The sequence below is a fragment of the Rhodamnia argentea genome, chromosome 2 (genome assembly GCF_020921035.1).
Source record: "Rhodamnia argentea isolate NSW1041297 chromosome 2, ASM2092103v1, whole genome shotgun sequence".
Lineage (NCBI taxonomy): Eukaryota > Viridiplantae > Streptophyta > Magnoliopsida > Myrtales > Myrtaceae > Rhodamnia > Rhodamnia argentea.
In genome coordinates, this window is record NC_063151.1 from 33740789 (window position 1) to 33761730 (window position 20942).

At 40.1% G+C, this 20942-nt stretch overlaps 2 protein-coding genes and 1 long non-coding RNA gene across 5 annotated transcripts; 2 read left to right on the forward strand and 1 right to left on the reverse strand.

Annotated features, from left to right (window-relative positions):
- Nucleotides 1-1221: 1221 nt before the first annotated feature.
- On the forward strand, nucleotides 1222-12912 carry LOC115756006. 3 transcript variants are annotated; one of them, XM_030695705.2, is made up of 14 exons: nucleotides 1222-1331; nucleotides 1548-2676; nucleotides 2814-3534; nucleotides 4464-4968; nucleotides 5425-5576; nucleotides 5651-9091; nucleotides 9222-9434; nucleotides 9834-10037; nucleotides 10156-10359; nucleotides 10472-10630; nucleotides 11068-11418; nucleotides 11697-12132; nucleotides 12269-12362; nucleotides 12623-12912. In XM_030695705.2, the coding sequence occupies exons 2-14, from the start codon at nucleotides 1550-1552 to the stop codon at nucleotides 12837-12839; spliced, it is 7824 nt and encodes a 2607-aa protein (XP_030551565.2). In that variant the 5' UTR covers nucleotides 1222-1331; nucleotides 1548-1549; the 3' UTR covers nucleotides 12840-12912. The 3 variants fall into 3 exon arrangements, with proteins under 3 accessions (XP_030551565.2, XP_048131271.1, XP_048131272.1); XM_048275314.1 differs by having other exon boundaries at nucleotides 12269-12389; nucleotides 12623-12800; XM_048275315.1 differs by lacking the exons at nucleotides 1222-1331; nucleotides 1548-2676 and having other exon boundaries at nucleotides 2819-2974; nucleotides 3099-3534.
- Nucleotides 8854-9257, reverse strand: LOC125313949. Its single transcript, XR_007197661.1, has 2 exons — nucleotides 9121-9257; nucleotides 8854-8974 (listed from the first exon to the last, which is right to left on the reverse strand). It is a non-coding gene; the product is annotated as an uncharacterized LOC125313949 (long non-coding RNA).
- Nucleotides 12913-14882: 1970 nt separating the features above from the next.
- On the forward strand, nucleotides 14883-17934 carry LOC115756097 (lysine histidine transporter-like 5). The gene is made up of 9 exons (XM_030695814.2): nucleotides 14883-14981; nucleotides 15239-15323; nucleotides 15466-15647; nucleotides 15869-16252; nucleotides 16393-16792; nucleotides 16912-17017; nucleotides 17164-17255; nucleotides 17375-17443; nucleotides 17549-17934. The coding sequence occupies exons 2-9, from the start codon at nucleotides 15288-15290 to the stop codon at nucleotides 17645-17647; spliced, it is 1368 nt and encodes a 455-aa protein (XP_030551674.2). The 5' UTR covers nucleotides 14883-14981; nucleotides 15239-15287; the 3' UTR covers nucleotides 17648-17934.
- The last annotated feature ends 3008 nt before the right edge of the window (nucleotides 17935-20942 follow it).

Consider the following 20942-nt stretch of genomic DNA (forward strand, 5'->3'; position numbering starts at 1 on the left):
AATCTGCCTCCAGTTAGTGATTTTGCGCTTGGTCTTCAATTTTTCATGCTTGGGAATCTCGTGATGGGAGAGCTTGGGATTGGGACGCTAAAAAAGCTCATGCTTGGGGGTTTTTCTATTCTTCGTTGTCAATGAGAAATTTTGAATGGATGATTAATGAAGGTATATTTGTGACTCAAATTAAAGTTTGTGATTTTTTATAAGATTGTAGAAACTTTAGGGATGTGAGTTTTTCATAGAACAAAAAAAATTTAGAGTGTAATGGGGACATGACCTAAAGTTGAGGGTTTTTTGTGAGGGTATTTTATGTGAGGAAGAAAAGTTTAGGGTAAAATTAAGATTGACCTAAAGTTAGGGTTTTTAAGAGACACAAGGTAGAATTGAGAAAAATAAAATAAAATAATTTTTTTAAGGAAATTAAGTCCTTATATGAACATTCGTTTTTCACGTACTCCTTTTACCTCTTTTTTATGCTTGTGCACGGGTTAATAGAGAATTATTACCTTTTCAGAGGGAAAATTTATCTTTTGACGCGATCATTTATATGAACTTACATAAGATGCTATGGAAAAACAAAAAATGTCTGTGATTGAAAGCATCGGCTACCTTATTTGCTGCCTCGGACCTATGTCAATGTACAAAACCCATACGGCATATCCAACATTCAACTCACTACGTCGATTGAGGTACAAGACAACTTCTTCGCCTCGAGGGTTTTCAGATTATCCTTCTCGAAATAAGTTTTAAGGTCAAAATGCGCATTTTTATAAGATTTTGAGATTATGATGATTTAAGTTTTCATTTAAGGGAAATCTTTATTGAAGTAATAATTTGTTGGCTTCTAAGAATAAAAAAGCTTCACAAAACTCAAACATAGATACTGAGTATACTACAATTATTTCAATAACATGCTTTAGCACTTTTTCTCTCAAACCAAAAATGAAAAACAAAATCACTTTTTTTCCATTCTTTTTTTTTTTTTTACGTAAAGTTATTTCGTACTAATTTTGATTAACTCTTTAAATCTAGTACTTTCAAAAAGCGACAAAGGCCCAACATGCAAGCAGGAACGAAAAGGCCGAAGGCCCAATGGATGCTTTGGGCTTTCAGCATCTTCATGCCGAGACCTGGTTTAATGAAAATGTCCAAACTCTCCATTTTACCCTCGTTTATGATGTGTACTTCCACTTTTACCCCTCTTAAAACCCTAAAAGGGGTTCCTCTCCCTCATCGTCTCGCCTTTCTCCTCTACTCTTCCTCACCCTGTTTCACCACTCTAATGGCATACTCTACGCGCTTCAGCTGAAAAGCGGCCACCGAATTTTTCTCAGGTTAAACTTCTGGTCTCTGCCCATGTTCTTTTGGGTTTTCTTTGGGACGTCTCGGGTGTAATACGCATGCTACAAGAGTCCTGTATTTCTTCCGATTCTTTTTCTTCTTTTTGATTGGTTTTGTTGTACAATATATTTTTTTGTCGCTCAGAAATTCGTGTGAAGGGAACAATTTGTTTTAAAAATGGTTTTTTTATGCTCTTTTGCTGATTGCAGTTATGATGGATGAAGGCGAATTTGAAATTGGTGGAGAAAAGATTGCTGAAGATGTTCTTAAGACATCTTACGAAGCAAAATTGCAGGAACTTCTTCATTATGTTACCTCGATGGAAATCAAGTTGTGTGCTGATGCCACAAAAGAATTCATTAAGTTACTTAAAAGTAGTCATGGAGGTCAATTGCTTCATAAGTATGTGCAGACTTCTTCCAAGTTAACTGAACTTCTGGAAGCTTGGAAGCTTCGTCGAGGGAAACCGGGCATTTCCTACATTTTTAGGTTAATCTCTGCTATTCTGAGCCATCCCGATGGAAAGTGTCGACAGTTTGATGCCAGTAGAACCTTCGTTCACAGGGCTCTTGACAAGCTTTCCAGGCTGGTTGTTGATGAAAAGTTGGAAGATGTTTATAAGGAACTGGACAGCAAAGAAGCTAAGCGCCAGAATGCTGCACTTCAGCTTATGGCTTCAATCGTAAGGCGGGGTTCCGACTTAGCCTCTGAGGTTGCGAAGAAGTTTGACTTTAAAAGCCAGGGCTTTCACAGGCTTTGCGTGTATAAGAAGAAGCAGATTGATGTCAAAAGGAAGTATTCCACCAGAAATTCACTTATTAGGTTTGCAATGTCGTTTTTGGAGGTAGGGAAACCTGGGTTGTTGAGGTGGATCCTGCAACAGAAGGACATGTACTCCAGTGTCCTTCGTGGTCTTGGCAATGATGATGACGAGATTGTAGTTCATGTCTTATCCACATTGCGTGATAGGATTCTCACTGAAGAATCCTTAGTTCCCCCTGGCCTGCGTAGTGTTCTTTTCGGAAGTGTTACCTTGGAGCAGCTCATCAGCATTTCTGGAAGGGAGAATGGAGGGCTCACTGCAGAGTTGGCTCACGGTATCCTACTTATAGTTTGTACGGATCCCTCCAATGGCTTGATGCGTGATATAAAGAGAGGCACAAACACGTTGAAAGGTAATGCGGCACGACTGGTGGGCCTCATGAAGAAACTAAGAGCAGCAGAACTCAAGAATCACAGAGACCTTCTTTTGGCTATTGTTCATGGAAGACCGTCTTTTGGATCTGCATACATGGAAGAGTTCCCTTACAATGTGGAAGATCATGCATCACCACTATGGTATGTCCCTGTAGAGCAGTGTTTTTGCTAAAATATGCTTTTCCACTTCCTTTTTTTTTTTTTTTTTTCCTTCTTTTTCTTTCATTCGTTACTGAATAATAGACCAATTCCCTTTTTTAAAATGGAAACTGTTGCAGGCTTTCTGTTGCTTCTTTGGCAGCTGATGTGGTTTCTTCAGTGGGTTCTGGCTTTCCTTTTGGTTTCCTTGATTCTGCATCTCGTGATTCACCTTCTTTGAATAGTGTAGACGTGCAGAATGTCATGAGATCTGTATGTCCTCATTCATACTGTCGATCAGGTATGAATAAGGGCTTGCTTCACTCCGATTTTCTTGTCAAGAATGGCACTTTGAGGCTTCTTCTGGAGGCCCTTAAGCTCTTAAATTCCTTTTTCAGTGCTTTGAGCCATTGTTCTTGTGCTAGTGATAGGGACATGCAAACTTGGGAATCTCTCAAGCAAGAAATACGGAATGAAATCCGAACCTTGCTCCCTGATCCCCAAGTCTTGGTGACTCTACTTTCTACTCTGAGCAGTAACTCTGGAAAGAGTGGCCAGAATAAGAGAATTCCAGATTCGGAATTACATGACAGCAACAGCGTAAAGAAATTGAAAATGGATAATGTTCTTGATGATGGAGATATCATTGTGAGCGGGATTTCACTTAGTCCAAAAGCTGTGTTGCCTGGACAAAGTGAAAAAAATGTGGAAACAGGGGACGAGTTGGGTGACGAAAATAGTTTTGCAAATGTTTTTTCTGAAATATGGGGGCTTGACCAGTCCCAGGTGCCTGTTTCTACCATGCAGGAGGCAGAGATATATTTTTACTCCAGGCTTGTTGATGCTCTCCAGATATATCTAGTAAGTTGATACCACATTTTTCCTTTGGAAGATTTGTAGATAGGCTTAGAGCACAAGACTTAATTGATCACATAGTAAAAAGGAAAACGGGTGAGGCCTACTGCTAATGAATGAACATCGCATATTTTTTGCACAATAATTGCTTAGTACCATCTCTGTCGTAGAGGCCTTCCATGCATTTTCATGTAGTGCAATTATTGGGTTTTTCAGTTTATCATCAGTGTAATAGACAGCATCACTTAAATGTGTGGATGAGATGGAGATATATGACAAACGCACGTCATGGAAGGCTGCAATGCACCGATTTCTTTTTGGTAGTTTTTACATCTTTTGTTTTTGGACATTTTCCCCATGACCCCATATGGCTAACGTCACTTGACATCTCCCAATTTTGATGATAACATGATGCATTTTGGAAAATTCATTGATGGACTAGCGTTGACAGCTTGCACAGGCGACTATGATTTTAATTTACTGCTTCTAATTGACCATGACCATTTAGGCTCTGCCTAATTTTCTTAGGCAATTCACCATGTATAGCAGTTTAGCTTTTGTTATATGGAGTATAGCACCTTAGAAGTATTGATGAGTTTCAACTTCAAGTAGTTTTCCGTCCTTTTGTGCTCTGCTCTTTACTCTTGATTCATAATGGTACTGCTTCATCTTACTTTTTCTTGTTTGTGTCTGACATAGTGGTTGTTGCCTCCTGTATACGTTTTCCTCCTTAGTTATGCTGCGACAACTACCCTTTCCTGATTAGTTCTCATAGTCAGTTTTTTGATTGCACGCCATCATTACGGTTAAGGGGTGTACTGCTTGGGACATGTTTGCTATCTCAGCTTCAGATAAACCTTCAGTTTGGTATTATCATTTATGCCGGCATCATATCTGTAACTGCTTCTGCAACTGATGCAATTTCTTTCTTGCAGCATATGATGCCTACAGTGTTGGAGGGGTCCTTTGAGTTCTTTGTCAGTCTTCTGCGCGATGCTTTGGAACTGCCAACTAACTTGCTGAACTCGTTGCTGACTCTGCTGAAGGAGTATATCAGATTGGCCCCTGGAATTGGATTGCCGCAGAAAATTCCAATGCTGATGTACAAGCATCTACAGACTTTTATGTACTTATTACTCTATTCACCAATTGGTAGCATCCGGGATCAATCATATGATCTGTCAGCGGCAGCTATGTTGAGCACTGGTGCATTTGATAGGAATCCACGAGAGGTTGATGCATGGTTCTTGTTTCTACCTGGTTTTTACGACAATAAGTGTTCACTTGTCCTCCAACAAACTAAAGTTCTACCAACTTTATCTCAAGCCGTCATTTCTTTCCTTGCTGATGCTATTTCTACGGTTGGAAACAATTTATTCAAGTATTGGGATAGCATCCGGAATCTTATCAACAATTCAAATGACCTCAAAGATTATTCGGGTAAATCTTTTTCACATGTATGTCCACTTTTTTGTTGTCATATGTTTTGTGTTTGCCTAAGCAGTGTTTTACTGGAATGTGTTGATGAAGGCTGTTGAACATATGTATTTTTCACTGTGATGATATACCATTTGCCCGCGCTGACTGGATCAGTATTGTGCTTTCTCCAAGTTTGTTTAGTGCTTAATGGCTTAGCTTATCTTGTTAAACCACCATGGAGAAATCATGAGGTTTAATGCACAATATAAACTGCAAAGTTGGATTATATTTATACCTGCCACATTGATCCTCATCAGTTTGATGATATGAAGTTGTTCATTCAAAAGCAGGTGCACCTCTACTTTTACTTTCTCTGTGAATTGGGTTTACTTGAACATGGTTGGTTTATTCTTTATACATAATTCAACTATATGAATTAAGCCACTGTTTCTTAATGCTTATCCTATTTTCTAGCAGATATTTCGCCTTCTTTCAGCCCTCTTGCTGTGTGTATCCTTCAGAAGTGTTTGAGGGTGCTCAAGTCTGAGTCCAGTTCTTTTTCATCATGTGAGAAGACAATGCTTTCATTGTATGTTTGTTGTACATTGAAGTATGTATTGCAAACACAGGTACTAATTTGTGTTTTGCATTGTTGTTGTGAAACATCTTGTTCTAGCCTGCTCAGAGCTCTGAATTTGAACAGGTAGATGCAGGATGCCTGTCTGCTGTACTTGTGTCACTGCTGTCTGGGAGCATTGACAACTGCTCAAACATGGTAGATGGTTCTGGTGTTATTCCAGCCGAATGGGGACCACCCAGGAGTTTGCTGCTCTTTGCAGAGAGCATACTGCGGGGTCAAACTTGTTGTTCTTTTACGAGTTATGAGAAGGCCACACCTGCTGATAGTTTTTTTTTAGGTACACTTGATAAAATGAAGATATCTCTGAGGAGATGCCAGACCATTGAAAGAGTAGGAATTACTGAAAGGTTTTCTTCCTCAATTATGGGTACTTCACCAAAGCTGATCGTAGAACATTTTCCAGCTGTTGTAACCGTTGCACAGGATATCAGTGGAGTTTCTTTGTCATTTTTGACTTCCTTATTCTTTCTTGAACACAATCTGCTCGCAGATGTTTTTAGATTATGGCCTGAAATGGTTATTAGAGCTGTGAAAATGATTCTAGTCAATGTCGGTTCTGAAGGCAGAAAAGACGATGCTGGTGGGGTTTGCAGTCGATCTTTTCATTCTGAAGAACTGAATTCTGGAGGTGGCACCGGCACAAGTGAATCTTCTTCTGCTGCTTTTAGTTTCTTGTTGGGGCAGACACCTTTCCCTGTGCTGTTTCCTGCAATTTTGTGCTTTGATGACCCTTCTTTAGCAGATTCTTTGGAAATGAAAAAGTTGCTCCTTCAAAAAGCCTCTGAAGTGAACCTTGAGTGCCTCCTTTCCTATATACACTTTGTGCTATTCTGGATACATCAGCTACAACTGTCTACAGGAAGTATGTCATCAGTTCAACTCAGAAAATCTTTTGAGATCTGCATTAGTCTACTAAATCACATTTTGTCTCTACTATGGAGTTTGAAACTTAATAGTGGTTTTCTAGAGAAGGATGAACTGATCCCGTTACCAGACTATGTCCAAGAAGCAGTTGGATGCATCTTCTCTCATCCTGCATCAATGGCATTCTTGACCTGTCCGATGGGCTGCAATGAGATGTTAGCCAAGGAAGATGTTCTGGAAAATTTCTTTGCAACCTTTGATTTATCCAGTAAAAGATCTCTTGAGAAAGACTTCTGTTGCTTTGGTTTACTGGAAACAGTTTCTGCTTTTTTCTTGTCTTTAGTTGAGAATCACTCCTCCTTTATCAATGTGGAAACTGGTGCAACTAGACAACTTGTGAAGGGTTTTGAATCTCTGGTACATAGGCTTCTTATTGGGTTCAAGAATGTGCTTAATCTGTGCATTCAGACACAAAACTTCAGACCCCTTCTGCCAACTTATCATGCTCTGAATACTTTGAATCGTCTTATATCCCCATTTGAGGTGTTCAAGTTGGTCTGGTCTGTGTTCAATATAATTGACATGAATGACACAACAATCTCTGAATCCTGCCGGATATCTATTGTTTATATTGGATGTCGTTTTGCTGCCAATGCTTTTGAATCTCTCGGTATATATTTGCAGCAGCAAACCAAGAAAAGATCACAATATGATTCATTATGGAGGACTAGAGATCAACATTTTAATGCTGATATTATTGAAGATATTTATTTGAAAGTATTTGAACTTTCCAGTCTTTATGAAACAGATATTACTGATATTTGTTTGCTGGAAGCTATTACCGCTGCCTGCCGACTGAAATCCATGCAGCATCTTAATGTACATCCTCTGAGTTCTGTACTTTTGAGGGTCATAGTGAGCACTCCAGCGCAGATGGTTTCTTATTGCATTAGTGGGATGAGTATGATGAGAGCTAAAGTTTTGTTTCTGCTTACTCAGTTGAGCCCTCTGCATCTGTCAATCTTTGGGTGCATGCTTTCAGGTATTCTGACTCCTGAGGGCAATCTGAAGTATAAGAACCATTGCAGAGATCTTTCAAACGAGGACTTTCTGATGCTCATGCCAACTGCTTTGTCATTCATGAATTCGATTTTTTTGAGATATGGGAAGCAATGCTACTGGAATTTCAGATATATACCTCTATTTTTCTCCAGTCTTCTCTTAAATGGTTTCCGTGAATGGAAAAGTTTTGTGTCCAAGTTTGTATTTGAGGAAGGATATGGTGAGTTCAAAATATCTTCCGCAGACGAACTCCTCAATTTTGTGAAAAACAGTTCTCTTGGGAAAGCAGTTCATATGTTACATTATCACTTTGTCTTGGACGCCGATTCCCTGAATATTAAGAAGAAAATGGAGCTATTTGATTCAGTTTTACCAGATTGTGAGAGTCATAGTGACTTGCTAGATTATGATTGGAGGGATTTAAATTGTAGTTCAGTTAAGGAGATTTTGAATCTTATAAATAGAGTTTTGGCAAAGATATTGTTATGTAGGATGTTGTTATTTCCCAGCGACAATCGTACGCTGTCTTTGACAAATAAAGCACCAGAATGCTCAAACGAGAACTCTCAGGTGATAAAAGCAGGTTTGGAGTCATCAAGGATGCGTTTTTTGTGCATTTTGGTGAGTTCTTGGGAGCAGATTGTTAAAAGATTCCGTTTAGATTCTACTTCTGAAAAGGAGAAAAACGGAGAATGTGAATCTTTGTACAAATATTTGGAAGAGTTGATGTTGAGAAGCATTTTCGAGCTGATAACAGAGATGCAGGATTATCTTGTTCAGTTGAAGCTCATTCCCTTCATGAGACAGTTGATAAGAACCTCTCTTCTCTATAGATTTGAGGATCCCATATCTTTGAACTTACTTACGAATATTTTAACTCTATTATGCAAAGGGCAATTTTTATGTGCGCCATATCTGCAGCTGCTACTTGCGCACTCTCAGTTCCCGTCTATATTGCACTCTATGCCCAAGTCATCACATTCTTTACATCTTGGAGCATTTTTGAGACCCATGTCCAGCATTCTTAGGTCAGTTGCCGTTCCTCGCATCAATCAAGTTTCCCACATCAGCAAAAGAGATCGAGAATCAAACAAGCATAGCGTAAAGAGGCTCGAAGTTCTCCAGTTGCTCAGAATTCTGATTCATTTCAGTTTCAGTGGCTCTGGCAGCGAAATTGATTTGGGACGTGAGGATGGCATAAATTTTCAACGACTGCATTCATTTATTCTGTCTTCTTATGGCGCGACCCTTGGTGAAAGTGATCTTAAGTTATTCAACTTGTTAAAAGAGATAGACTCTAGTGCTGGATCAGAGTTGGTAAAGCTCACTGATACAAATTACCTGTGGGGAAGTGCTGCCTTGAAAGTGATGAAAGCATGGGATTTGGGGCAAAACGTGTCATCTGATGTCATGACCGATGCTGAAACAGATGAATACCGGAGACTGCAATTTAGGGAAAATCTTCCTATTGATCCCAAGTTATGTGCCTTGACTGTATTAGATTTTCCTTACGATAGAGCTGCAAGTGAAGAGCCTTCTTTCTTGAACAAGTTCCAGATTAATAACTCTAAAGATGTGGTATGTCTGCAATTGCGTTACCATCTGACCCTTTTCTTTTCCATGACATGGTTCCTCCTTTTGCTAACTATTTGACGGCTAGTTATGAATATATCTTTGTCCTAACTTTCTGCTGGTAACTCGCATGCAGATCCATATACCTGCTGTTGAGAGGAAGCACGGATATGATCCGGTTTTCATTCTGCAATTTTCGCTTCATATTCTACCAATAGGCTTCATTGAGCCAGTGGAGTTTGCTGGTCTAGGGTTGCTAGCTGTTGCTTTTTCCTGCTTATCTTCACCTGATGATGGGATAAGGAAATTAGCTTATCAAACTCTCGCCAGTTTTAAGATTGCTTTAGAGGTAACAGTATCTCGTCTGCGGCTGCGATCTCTGAATTTGTGCTAGCAATTTCCACTTGTATGAGTTATGTCTCTTATTATAGTCATTATCCATGAAATTCAACTTGCTTGCTATCTGTATGACACTGAAAAAATGAAGAAAAAGTATGCTATGCAAAAACTTAAGGCTGACTTTTGTTTGATCTGAAAATCTAGCTGAATTTCGTAGGTACCAAAATGAAATTAAGTTAATTACCTTACCCTGCTTAAACCATTAAAGAGATGCTGAGATATTAATTAGCTAGGCATATATATAGATTAGTTCTGCTGTCATGTCACTATTGGACTAGTATGATATTATGTCTTTTTGGTGACATTATCTTAAAGGTTTTTCTCAACAATTGCTCAAATAATCTTTCAGAAGTGCCAAAAGAAGAAGGGCATCGTTCACCTTCGTCTCTTGTTGAACTATGTGCAAAATGGGATTGAAGAACCCTGGCAAAGAATTCCTTCTGTTGTTGCCGTCTTTGCAGCGGAGGCATCTCTAATATTATTGGATCCATCAAATGATCATTATTATACACTCAGTAAGTTCTTGATGCGCTCTTCCAGGATAAATACGAAGGTAAACGATGTATTTCTTTCCTGCTTAAGCTTCAAAGGCAGGTTGTTTTACTTTGTGTGTGTTGCTTTTATGTTACAATGAAGCGTTGTAACCTTATGCTTTATTTTATTGTCTATAGTCTGTGCCACTGTTCCATGAGTTCTTGTGGAGTAGCTCTGTCAATTTCCGAGCTGAAAGAATTTGGATATTGCGACTTGTATATGTGGGTCTTGGCGTAGATGATGATGCCCCGGTTTTTATGAGGAACTCCATTTTCGAGAATCTGCTGAGCCTTTATGCTTCTCCATTTTCAGATAATGAGTCCAAAGAACTCATTCTTCAGGTAACGTGAACAAGTCATGTGTTACTGGATATGTCTATTTTCTCTTGGTCAGCCATGGAAAATTCGTATTGGGTTATTGATATGGCAGTAACAGAATCTTCATCTCATGCAGATAGTTAGAAAATCAGTTAGATTGCGAAAGATGGCTTGTCATCTGGTGGAGCACTGCGGTTTGTTTTCATGGCTATCATCTGCCGTTCCTCATATCATTGAGATGCTGTCTGAAGACGAAAACGGTTTCTACTTTGATCAATTGGTGGTGATATTAGAGGTAGTCGCTCCTCCTGCCATCTATTTCCTTCAGATAGTAATTTTCATGGTTTCCTTTACAGTCTATAGGAAATACATAACTGTTTCTCTCAGGGCATAAAATTTCTTCTCTGCCTGTCTGTGCATCATGTGAGACACAAAATCTTACCCTTTATAGCTTCTCTCCTTCTCTTGTCGACCTCCCCCACCGCCATTATGCCTCCATAGCTTTTTTTTTTTTTTTTTTTTTGAGGTTTTGGGCACATAAGCTTTTCTTAGAAGCATGTTACTTGCGAGGAGACTCGGAAAAAATAAATACCCGGAGGACTAGAAAGTTATCTTTGTGAATGCTTCTACATTGCTTTATACAATTGAGATCTTTATTGTTATGCTGACTTAAGTAAAGTTAAGCTTGTGATAAGAACTTGCTTCTCTAACTTTCAACTTTTTTGGATTCAGGTCACCAATAATATTATCTTGTCCAGAAATATTACAGAGTGGTTGCAGAAACATGCTCTCGAGCAGCTCTCAGGACTTTCTTCTCATCTGTTCAAGTTTCTGTCACACAAAGCAAAATTGATAAGAGAGAATGCTTTGGTTATTAATTTGATCCTCCAGATTTTGGTAACAACCCTGAAGATATCTCAGGAAAGGATGATATTCCAGCCGCATTTTACCCTTGCCATCGAGGGTCTTTTTCATATATATGAAGCCGTTAAGTTGTGTGACAGCACCCGAGCGTTCTCAAGTTCTGAATTTGGCCTTAGGTCTATACTAATGAATGCTCCTCCTCCATCATTTATTGACATGGTCTCTCTCTCTCTCTCTCTCTCTCTCTCTCTCTCTGTGCGTGTGTGTGCTGTGCGGTCATTTGTCATTGGACAGTTATGAACATTTTCATTACTCTTTGAATTTGTTGGACAAAGATATTTGAGATGCGACCCAAAGGATGCACGGGCATCTCAAGTATGCAGTTATGAATTTCTTGTGTGTTTTTCCACATCCTGTAGCTTACTGTCTTTTATATCTGGTTAGCTCAAAGTCGTGGGTTTGACATTGATGACATCTCATTTTGCTTTGATTTACAGGATGAAGAAAAGCTTTTGAATTTTGTTCTTTGGGAAATCTCTGTTGCCTTGAAAGCCGACTCCTCAGAAATTCTTCATCCTGGAGGATCTCATATCAGTTTAACAATCTCCTCAGAGGAAGAAATATGTGAAGATTCTTTGGCGTCAAAGCTTCTTCGCTGGTTGGTGGCATCTGTAATTCATGGGAAGCTTTCTGATAGATCCACATATACGGATGCGAAATATCCACAAAGACCTGATCCGAAAGTGATAAATTCATTGTTACAATTTGTCAAAGAAACAAGTAGAGGAAGAAGCCGAAATACATCTGGAACTGGAAAGGCGTTAGCTGCTGTGATTTTGTACCTTCAACAGCTTCTTGGCATGGATTGCAGAGTTCTTCCATCTGTGGTGTCTGCACTTTGCCTTCTACTGTACGGTTTCTGCGATATCGCGGGTAGGTTAAACTCCTATGTTTAACAGAGTGGGAAATACTGTTTATGGAAACGAATTCCTCATTCTTAGAATGCAAGTCTAGCTAAAATACTTAGAATGCAAGTCTAGCTAAAATACTTAAAATGCAATTTATGCAGTGACTGAATCAGATCTCTTGCTCGACGGTACTCCTGTGGCATCACAACTGTCGAAGATAAGCTGCCCTCTTGAAGCTAATCCTGCTTGGAGATGGTAATTCTTATTTTACTCGACTGTCTTGTGGTTTCTGTTCCTCCTTGTACATGTCAATCCGAGCAGTGATCATACGATCAGTATTCCATGTTTTCGAACAAATAGATGTGAACTGACTTGCGATTAATTCGCAAGTCACAACCATCTCAGTAATTTGGGTGTCGCCTCAAAAGACGTCGTTTATTCTTCTGCATCCTTTTGCCATATTTTTCCCCTTTTGTGCTCGTATCTCTTACAACTCATTCGTAATTCGGTTGCAGGTCGTTTTATCAGCCATGGAAGGACTTGTCGTCGGAGAGGACGGATTTGGAGAGACTGGATGAATACCATGCATGTCAGACCTTGCTACTTGTGATATCAAACACGCTCCGGGCAAGCTCTACGAATTCGCTCTCTTTATCGCCTCGGGATGTCGAGAGATGCGGTGTATACGAATGGGAAAGGAGTGTCGTGGAGAATAGCTTGTGTACAGATTGAATAGCATGGAACCCCATAAAGCCAATTTTGTCAAATCTTGATTCCAGTGTTCAGCACATCATCCTCATGAGATTCACAAAGCGAGTCCCTTGGAAATGCATGGCCTCCATGAAATTTGCATGAGAAACGCCCTATACTTTGACCTTTAGCAGCCAAGTCACCGGCCTTTGGTTTTGAATTTGGGATTCGGATCGGGTTTGTCCGTTTTGCGGAAATGATTTGAAAAATATTTTCTTAGGATGTCGAGAGATGCGGTGTATACGAATGGGAAAGGAGTGTCGTGGAGAATAGCTTTTGTACAGATTGAATAGCATGGAACCCCATAAAGCCAATTTTGTCAATTCTTGATTCCAGTGTTCAGCACATCATCCTCATGAGATTCACAAAGCGAGTCCCTTGGAAATGCATGGCCTCCATGAAATTTGCATGAGAAACGCCCTATACTTTGACCTTTAGCAGCCAAGTCACTGGCCTTTGGTTTTGAATTTGGGATTCGGATCGGGTTTGTCCGTTTTGCGGAAATGATTTGAAAAATATTTTCTTAGGATGTCGAGAGATGCGGTGTATACGAATGGGAAAGGAGTGTCGTGGAGAATAGCTTTTGTACAGATTGAATAGCATGGAACCCCATAAAGCCAATTTTGTCAATTCTTGATTCCAAGTGTTCAGCACATCATCCTCATGAGATTCACAAAGCGAGTCCCTTGGAAATGCATGGCCTCCATGAAATTTGCATGAGAAACGCCCTATACTTTGACCTTTAGCAGCCAAGTCACCGGCCTTTGGTTTTGAATTTGGGATTCGGATCGGGTTTGTCCGTTTTGCGGAAATGATTTGAAAAATATTTTCTTAGGATGTCGAGAGATGCGGTGTATACGAATGGGAAAGGAGTGTCGTGGAGAATAGCTTTTGTACAGATTGAATAGCATGGAACCCCATAAAGCCAATTTTGTCAAATCTTGATTCCAGTGTTCAGCACATCATCCTCATGAGATTCACAAAGCGAGTCCCTTGGATATGCATGACCTCCATGAAATTTGCATGAGAGACGCCCTATACTTTGACCTTTAGCAGCCATGTCATCGGCCTTTGGTTTTGAATTTGGGATTCGGATCGGGTTTGCCTTTTTTCCGGGAATGATTTGAAAAATATTTTCTTAAAAATGGATGGCTTAAAAAAATGAACAATATTTTTTCATTGTCCACCAAAACATATAGTCATAAATTATTGTTGATAATAAAAATTAATTAATATTAAATAATTATTTTGAGCAAAATAAATAAGTAGTTTAAAAAAAACATTTTTTAAATTATTCATTATTCTCGAAATAAATGGAGTCCGTACATTTTCAAGAATGTGAAAAACTTTGTGATCGTGAAGAGAAATTCAAATGTTGAAAATAAGATAAAATAAATCTAGGGGTATTAATAATTAATTGGAAATTATTTATCAAGTTATGCAACAAATTGCGAAATAATCAAACTGGACAGAAAAGGAAAAAAAAAAAAAGATCAGGAGTTGGCGCTCACTTGTAACATTTCATATTAGCACACGCCTTCTTCACTTTCAATTGCTTACCAGAGTAGAAATAACACCTCAAAAATTATTAAATGATTTAGGATTGAATTGATAAAAATATACTAGGTTTAAGACTTTTTGAACGATTTTCCCACGTACAACTTCATCAGTCATTTCTTGACCTAAAAAAAAAATTCATGAGTCATTTTGAAACGTGTGGATAAAATAGAGATTAGACCCGCGTGCGTTAGGAATCTGAGGCAACAAATTAGGGCACGATTTTTAGCAGTGAAGGAAAGGCCTAACGTCCATGAATCTTTCCGAATATTGGAGGGCCTCCCAACTGTCGAAACCAACTACCTCGTAGTGAGATTCGGCACCAAACCTCGACTTGAACGAGTAAAACACATCAAACGTCGGTTTTGAAACCTTTGTCCTTTTCTCTTTTTTTTTTTGAGTGCCTATATATACACCTACACCCTCCGCTATTTCAGGCTTCCCTTTTTCGTTTTCCTTCCTTCAGGATAAGATTCAGATCTCCGACTCGTTCTCCTCAACATCACTTGTTCTTGACTCGTTCGTGTCCTTTTGGGGGGTAGGGTTTCGCCATCGTTTGTTTCGCTCGTAAGTTGTCTGGTTTCCTGAACAGCATTGCAGGAGTTCTCTTTCGCGTGGTTGCATGATCGGCGCGTGATTGTATGTCTAGTTCTTCTCCGGTATTTTGGTTTCCGATGGTCGCCGATTGATGCGTGAACCTCGAGAAGCTGCGTTCGGATCGCTGCTTTCGTTTCCTACGGCTTGATTTTCACGCTAGCTAGACGGGTTTCTTTCCTGTTTTTATCGTGTGTAGATAGATGACATTGAAGCTCTTGTTCATGCAGAAGGATCTGCCTGGTTCCTCATCTCGAGAGAGATAAGACAATCTGCAGCATGGACATCGAGGACATAAAGGCTCGTAACGATATGGTATGTTCGGTTTTCGCCACAGGTCGCGATTGCCGAAGCAACTCTAAGCCATTTTTCGGTCACCAGGCACGACGATTTCATTCATCATGATCGTTACTGTAAATTTACTGAATTTTTCTTTGATTTAAACTGTACTTCTCAGGAAAACAACGGCAACCGAAGAGATGCGGCGAAGACGGAGAAAGACGACAAGGATCTGAATGACTGGCTTCCGGTAACAGCATCCAGGAAGGCAAACTGGACGCACTCAGCCTTTCACAATGTCACTGCGATGGTTGGGGCCGGTGTTCTTGGCTTGCCGTTCGCTGTGTCTCAAATCGGATGGTATGTTTCTCAGAAATTTATGTGCTAAGTTTCTAGCTTTAGACATCCCAAAAATTTATAGTATAGCCCCTCTTTTGAATTTAGCATATATAATCTCCTTCCGTGAACATCCCATTCCTAGATAGATCTAAGCAATGGATCTATATGAACAATTTTTTCACCCGTTAATCGCTCGTCACAATATTATCTGTGGAATTTTATTAATCAAGTGCAACTTACAGGGTTCCCGGAATCGGCTTAATCGTCGTCTCATGGTTGGTCACCTTCTACACGTTGTGGCAACTCGTGGAGATGCACGAGGTGGTCCCGGGAAAGCGGTTTGACCGGTACACCGAGCTGGCCGAGCACGCCTTCGGCTCGAAGGTCGGGTACTGGTCCATCATGCCTCAGCAGACGCTCGTCCAGGTCGCAACAGACATCGTGTACACCGTGACAGGAGGGAAGTCGCTGAAGAAATGCCTGGAGCTGCTATTTCCGGCTATGGCGGACGTCAGGCAGACGTATTACATACTCTTCTTCACTGGCCTGCAAGTTTTGCTCTCCCAAACTCCCAATTTCAACTCGTTGAAGGGAGTCTCTCTGCTCGCTGCGGTCATGTCCCTTTGGTAAGAAGACTTTTAAGTATTTTTTTCTCTAGCTCTACGACATATTCCATCACAATATTTTTTTTATTATAGAGTTAAAGACGAGAACTTTACTACTTTGCTTTCATATTTTTATCAAAATTTTGCATGCATGCATGCAGTTACTCGATGTTGGCCTTTGTCGCCTCAACCATAAGAGGGGCCCACCACCGCCAAGGGATCAGGTACGGGGTCCGATCCCACACGACGGCCGGCAAGGTGTTCGACACGCTGAACGCGCTCGGGACCATCGCGTTCGCGTTCGCTGGGCACAGCGTCGTCCTAGAGATCCAGGCCACGATCCCGTCAACCCCGGAGAAGCCGTCGAAGAAGCCGATGTGGAAAGGCGTGATCGTCGCCTATGCTGTGGTAGCGCTGTGCTATTTTTCGGTCGCGGCATCTGGGTTCTGGGCATTCGGCTCGCTCGTCGAAGACGACATCCTTATCTCTCTGGAGAAGCCAAAGTGGCTCATTGCCGTGGCTAACTTCATGGTGTTTCTTCACGTCCTTGGAAGCTATCAGGTAACATTCTCGGACTAGGATGTCTTGTTTATATATGTATTTTACTTGTGCTTTGGGCAAAAAAGATACCAAAATTGTGTGCAATTACCGCACTAATTACTTGTTGTTTCAAATGACAGGTCTTTGCAATGCCCGTGTTCGATCAGATCGAGTCATGCCTGGTGAAACGGTTGAATTACAAGCCGGGACGTCTTCTTCGCCTCGTATCTCGCAGTGTCTACGTTGGTAAGAAGATCATCCTACTTCTCTCAGTGCTCACCTCTTTAACTGATCTACCAGGGAGATTCCCTTAAGTTACGGAAGGAGATCTTTTGATGTTACTAGGGATGAATCATCTGTCTGATGCGTGTATTCCTCTGTGCCGACGACAGCTTTAACAGGGTTCATCGGAATGTGCATCCCATTCTTCGGGGGACTTCTGGGATTCTTCGGAGGACTCGTTTTCGCATCCACTTCTTACTTTGTAAGTCGAAGGACTAAATGAGAATCCATAACCACGCTTTGAATCAGATGGTTCTTTTCAAACGTCAAAATGATCAAAACGTTTTGACATAGTCTTATCTTTTCCACGTTAAATTCCAGATACCGTGCATCATGTGGCTCGCAGTCCACCGGCCAAAGAGGTGGAGCTTCCACTGGACAGCATCATGGGTATGTTAGCTTCAAGCAGGGATTTTTACGTTCTTATGCTCGTTTCATCAAATTCTTCTCGGATTTCTTGTGACATCGGTTTATCATTTGTTTGTTTGATGACAGATTTCGATCATAATCGGGGTGTTGATAGCAGTGCTTGCTCCAATTGGAGGAGTGAGAGAGATTGTTCTCTCAGCCAAAACTTACAAAATATTTTCTTAGTTGGGTTTTTAACAGTTTGTGTAGGATGGGAAGAGCTTAGTAAAATGTATTTCCCTAAAGGGTCATCTCTTTAATTTTTGAGAGATGATTTCACAGTGGATTGTATATAAGTTGAATCCTGCGGTGTTAGGGAGTTGAATAAGTTTAGGCTGATGCTGTAAATTGGACAATAGAGTCAATTCAGTATCCACCTCCACAGTAACATGCATTGTTGCTCATTCTTTTGTTTTTGCAAACATTAAGGCTTCGTTAACTGCATCATCTTCCCCCCGAAGCTGCGTTTGCGGCGTTGGTCCTTTTTCCTTGAGTGGCCATGCCGATCACAAGGAACCGGGCCTATTGCAGCAGTGTCCGCTGTCGAGTCGGAAGGCCTGTGACAGTTGATCTTTACTGTTCCATTTGCATTGCCAATCTCTTTGGATGCTATTCTTACTTTTGGTTAACAAAAACAATTGATTTTCCATATGCTTGCCGTTCGGATTGATGATCACGAGAACGTTTTCGTAGAGAATCACCATTAAGAAAAGATGTATTTGTCCAAAACCATGTAAAGAAGACAACTTTCCTCTAATGAGTTTGCCGACGCCTGACGGCGTAATTTTGTTGGTTTGAACGCTTTTGCTGGACAGTGGTGGAGGTCCAAACTTGGTTACAGCTTCTTCACATTCGAACTCAATGTTGAGGGCATGCAATATTGGATTACGAACAATATTAATGACTTTTTTCAGAGTAGAACAGTAAAACTGGAGATAAGTACACCGAAAGTACCATAACTTATGTACGGCGTTCACTTGAGTACCATAACTTTTTTTTTCCAGTGTTACAAATTTGAAAAAACGATCACTTAAATGCTATTGCCGATTTGTCCCTCCGGAAATCCTAAGTGGACATCGGAAAATCTGACGTGCCATCGTCGAAGCAATTTTTTTGAATTTTTTAATATAAACATGAATTTTTATATTATTTTTTAGTTATTTTAAAATTTTTCTTTTTGTTTTGTTTTTTTTTTTCGTGTCCCTCTTTTGGTCGGCGAGCCGCCCTCGCTCCTGGGGTAGCCGGCCGTGGCCGGTGAGGCCCGCACATTGACCCTCGCTGGCCATGGGTGAAATTCAATCTTCTTTTTCTTCCTTTTTTTTTAATTATTAAATAATTAAAATAAAAATATAAAATAAATAAATAATTCCATACAATATTAAAAAATGTAAAAAAAATCCACGTGTCACTGAAAAATAAAATAAAAATTATAAAAAGTCCACGTAAGACAATTTACCAGAAATGTCACTCAAGTGAACGAAAAAAAAAAGTTATGGCACTCAAGTGAACACCGTACAAAAGTTATGGCACTCCTGTGTATTTATCCCGTAAAATTGTTTAGTCACAATCTTTGAGTTTCCCTTTATTGCCATATTTCTCATTAAATTCATAAGAACAGAACTTCCTGCTTAGCGCAATAGAGGATATAAAAGCTGAAAACTTTTGAAGTAAACGGAGATAAAGAAGTTGCAATTTGTGGATCACAAATTGGCCTAAAGAAGTTGCAATTTGTGGATCACAAATTGGCCTAAAGAAGTTGCAATTCAGTTCATGCTGGATGTAGATAATCAACTTTAAAATGTTTTTTTTTTTTTTGGGTCAAGAACGTGGAAATAGCCCCACCTGTGGTTTAACTGGGAAGAAATTAGTATTTGAATTGATTCCATTCACGTCGAGAATAAGAAAACTAGCTTACATTGGTTCTAGTTTGAGTGGCCTCTTGACGTCAGAAAGGTTGCCCAAGAAGCAGGAAAGAAGAGCCATCTTTCATCATTCCAAAAGATCATACTCCTTCTTCTTTCACAACTCCATTGCACGATCCCTTTACGTAAAGGGAAAATAGCATAGATAATATACAAGTTGAATGCTTCAAGTGCAACTCTTGACATGACATGAGGCCATGGATGGCTCCACCAACTACTATCCCTTTGACGTGGTGATAGTAAAAGTTCAAATATTGCTGATTGACTTTGATCTCCTTCGAGGCTCGACGCTTGGCGCAGATGTTGGCCATTCTCTAGGACACAAAGACCATCTTTCCGCCCCGCGAATCAATTTGTTCTGAGCCTCAGTGTGTTGACAGTACCTTTTGTCTTGGGTGCACTTTTCTTCAGGACCATATTTGAGCTCTCAGCGTTTCAAATATTCATTGGCTCAAATTGTGCACTAGAATTTGCCAAGTAGATGCATTCAAATGCATTGAAAATGCCCAAGTTCTTATTGACTGATCAGCAGTGGCTGAGATTCCGTTGAATTGCAAACTAATTGTCGTTTTTGTCATATGGAATCTGTATATGGTTTCCCGGGTGACAGGCTAAAACTTTTGCAACATACTTCTAGAATTTGCTCTATGTTAATTTGGAGGATCTAGAATTCCAAATTCTGTCACTGTGAATATGGTCACACGCCTCACCTACTAGACTATTTGAGCAGCTTCACAGCCAAGGTAGAACAAGCCGCCAGTTTCCTCCATAATCTCATTGCTTTGTCTTGAAGGGATTGCCTAAGCTAAAAGGGGAACTATGCTTATGCATTAATACCATGGACTTTTGCATCTTCTGTCCAAAGCACGAATCTCATGAGTTGCGTTCAGATGTCGAAAATGTGGCGAGATGTTTATATTGAACGGAGTTTTGATAGGATTCCTGAGAATAGTATATATTTGCATGCAAGGAACCTGGGACTGGTCTTGCTTCAATGTTTTGATACAGCATTCTGTATCTTGGGTTTGATCTTAGTGCCCCTTTTGACTTCCAGATGATCGATTTTCAGGATAATTCATAATTATGTTCACGTGAAACACTTCTTGGATCACTTTTGTTTACATTAATACTCCACTTTCCCAGTAAAATTGCTGCGATGAAATATGATGACGATGCATGCACGTGCACGGTCTATTTTGACTAGGTGCCAAATTGAGAGAGAATAGTATGGCTTAAATCTCACTGCTATCTTACCTATCCCAATACCATAATCTTTTTTGTTGCATCCGATTTTTAAATGATCAAGACATTGCTTCAAAGTCTTTAAACTTCATATATAGAGGAGCTGCTATACTTCTATGGCTTCCAAAACGAAGGACAGTGCTTCTTCATCTAATTTCTCTTTAGAAAGATGCTGCAATTTAGTGTGCTTCTTAGCTTTAGAGGAGAAGACACTCGAAAGAACTTTACAGACCGGCCACCTCTAAGCGGCTTTGGATCTGAAAATGTATCCACGCCACTGTTGAAGCAACAGTGAGTGAGTGGGCTCATGGTCTGTC

What these genes read in the sequence shown, in the direction of transcription:
- LOC115756006 (XM_030695705.2), top strand. Translation starts at nt 1,550, where the DNA reads ATGATGGATGAAGGCGAATTTGAAATTGGTGGAGAAAAGATTGCTGAA. An exon ending in GATCATGCATCACCACTATG is followed by an intron (nt 2,677 to 2,813) that starts GTATGTCCCTGT and finishes AAACTGTTGCAG; the next exon opens with GCTTTCTGTTGCTTCTTTGG. An exon ending in TTAATAACTCTAAAGATGTG is followed by an intron (nt 9,092 to 9,221) that starts GTATGTCTGCAA and finishes ACTCGCATGCAG; the next exon opens with ATCCATATACCTGCTGTTGA.
- LOC115756097 (XM_030695814.2), top strand. Translation starts at nt 15,288, where the DNA reads ATGGACATCGAGGACATAAAGGCTCGTAACGATATG. An exon ending in TAAAGGCTCGTAACGATATG is followed by an intron (nt 15,324 to 15,465) that starts GTATGTTCGGTT and finishes TGTACTTCTCAG; the next exon opens with GAAAACAACGGCAACCGAAG. An exon ending in GCTGCGGTCATGTCCCTTTG is followed by an intron (nt 16,253 to 16,392) that starts GTAAGAAGACTT and finishes GCATGCATGCAG; the next exon opens with TTACTCGATGTTGGCCTTTG.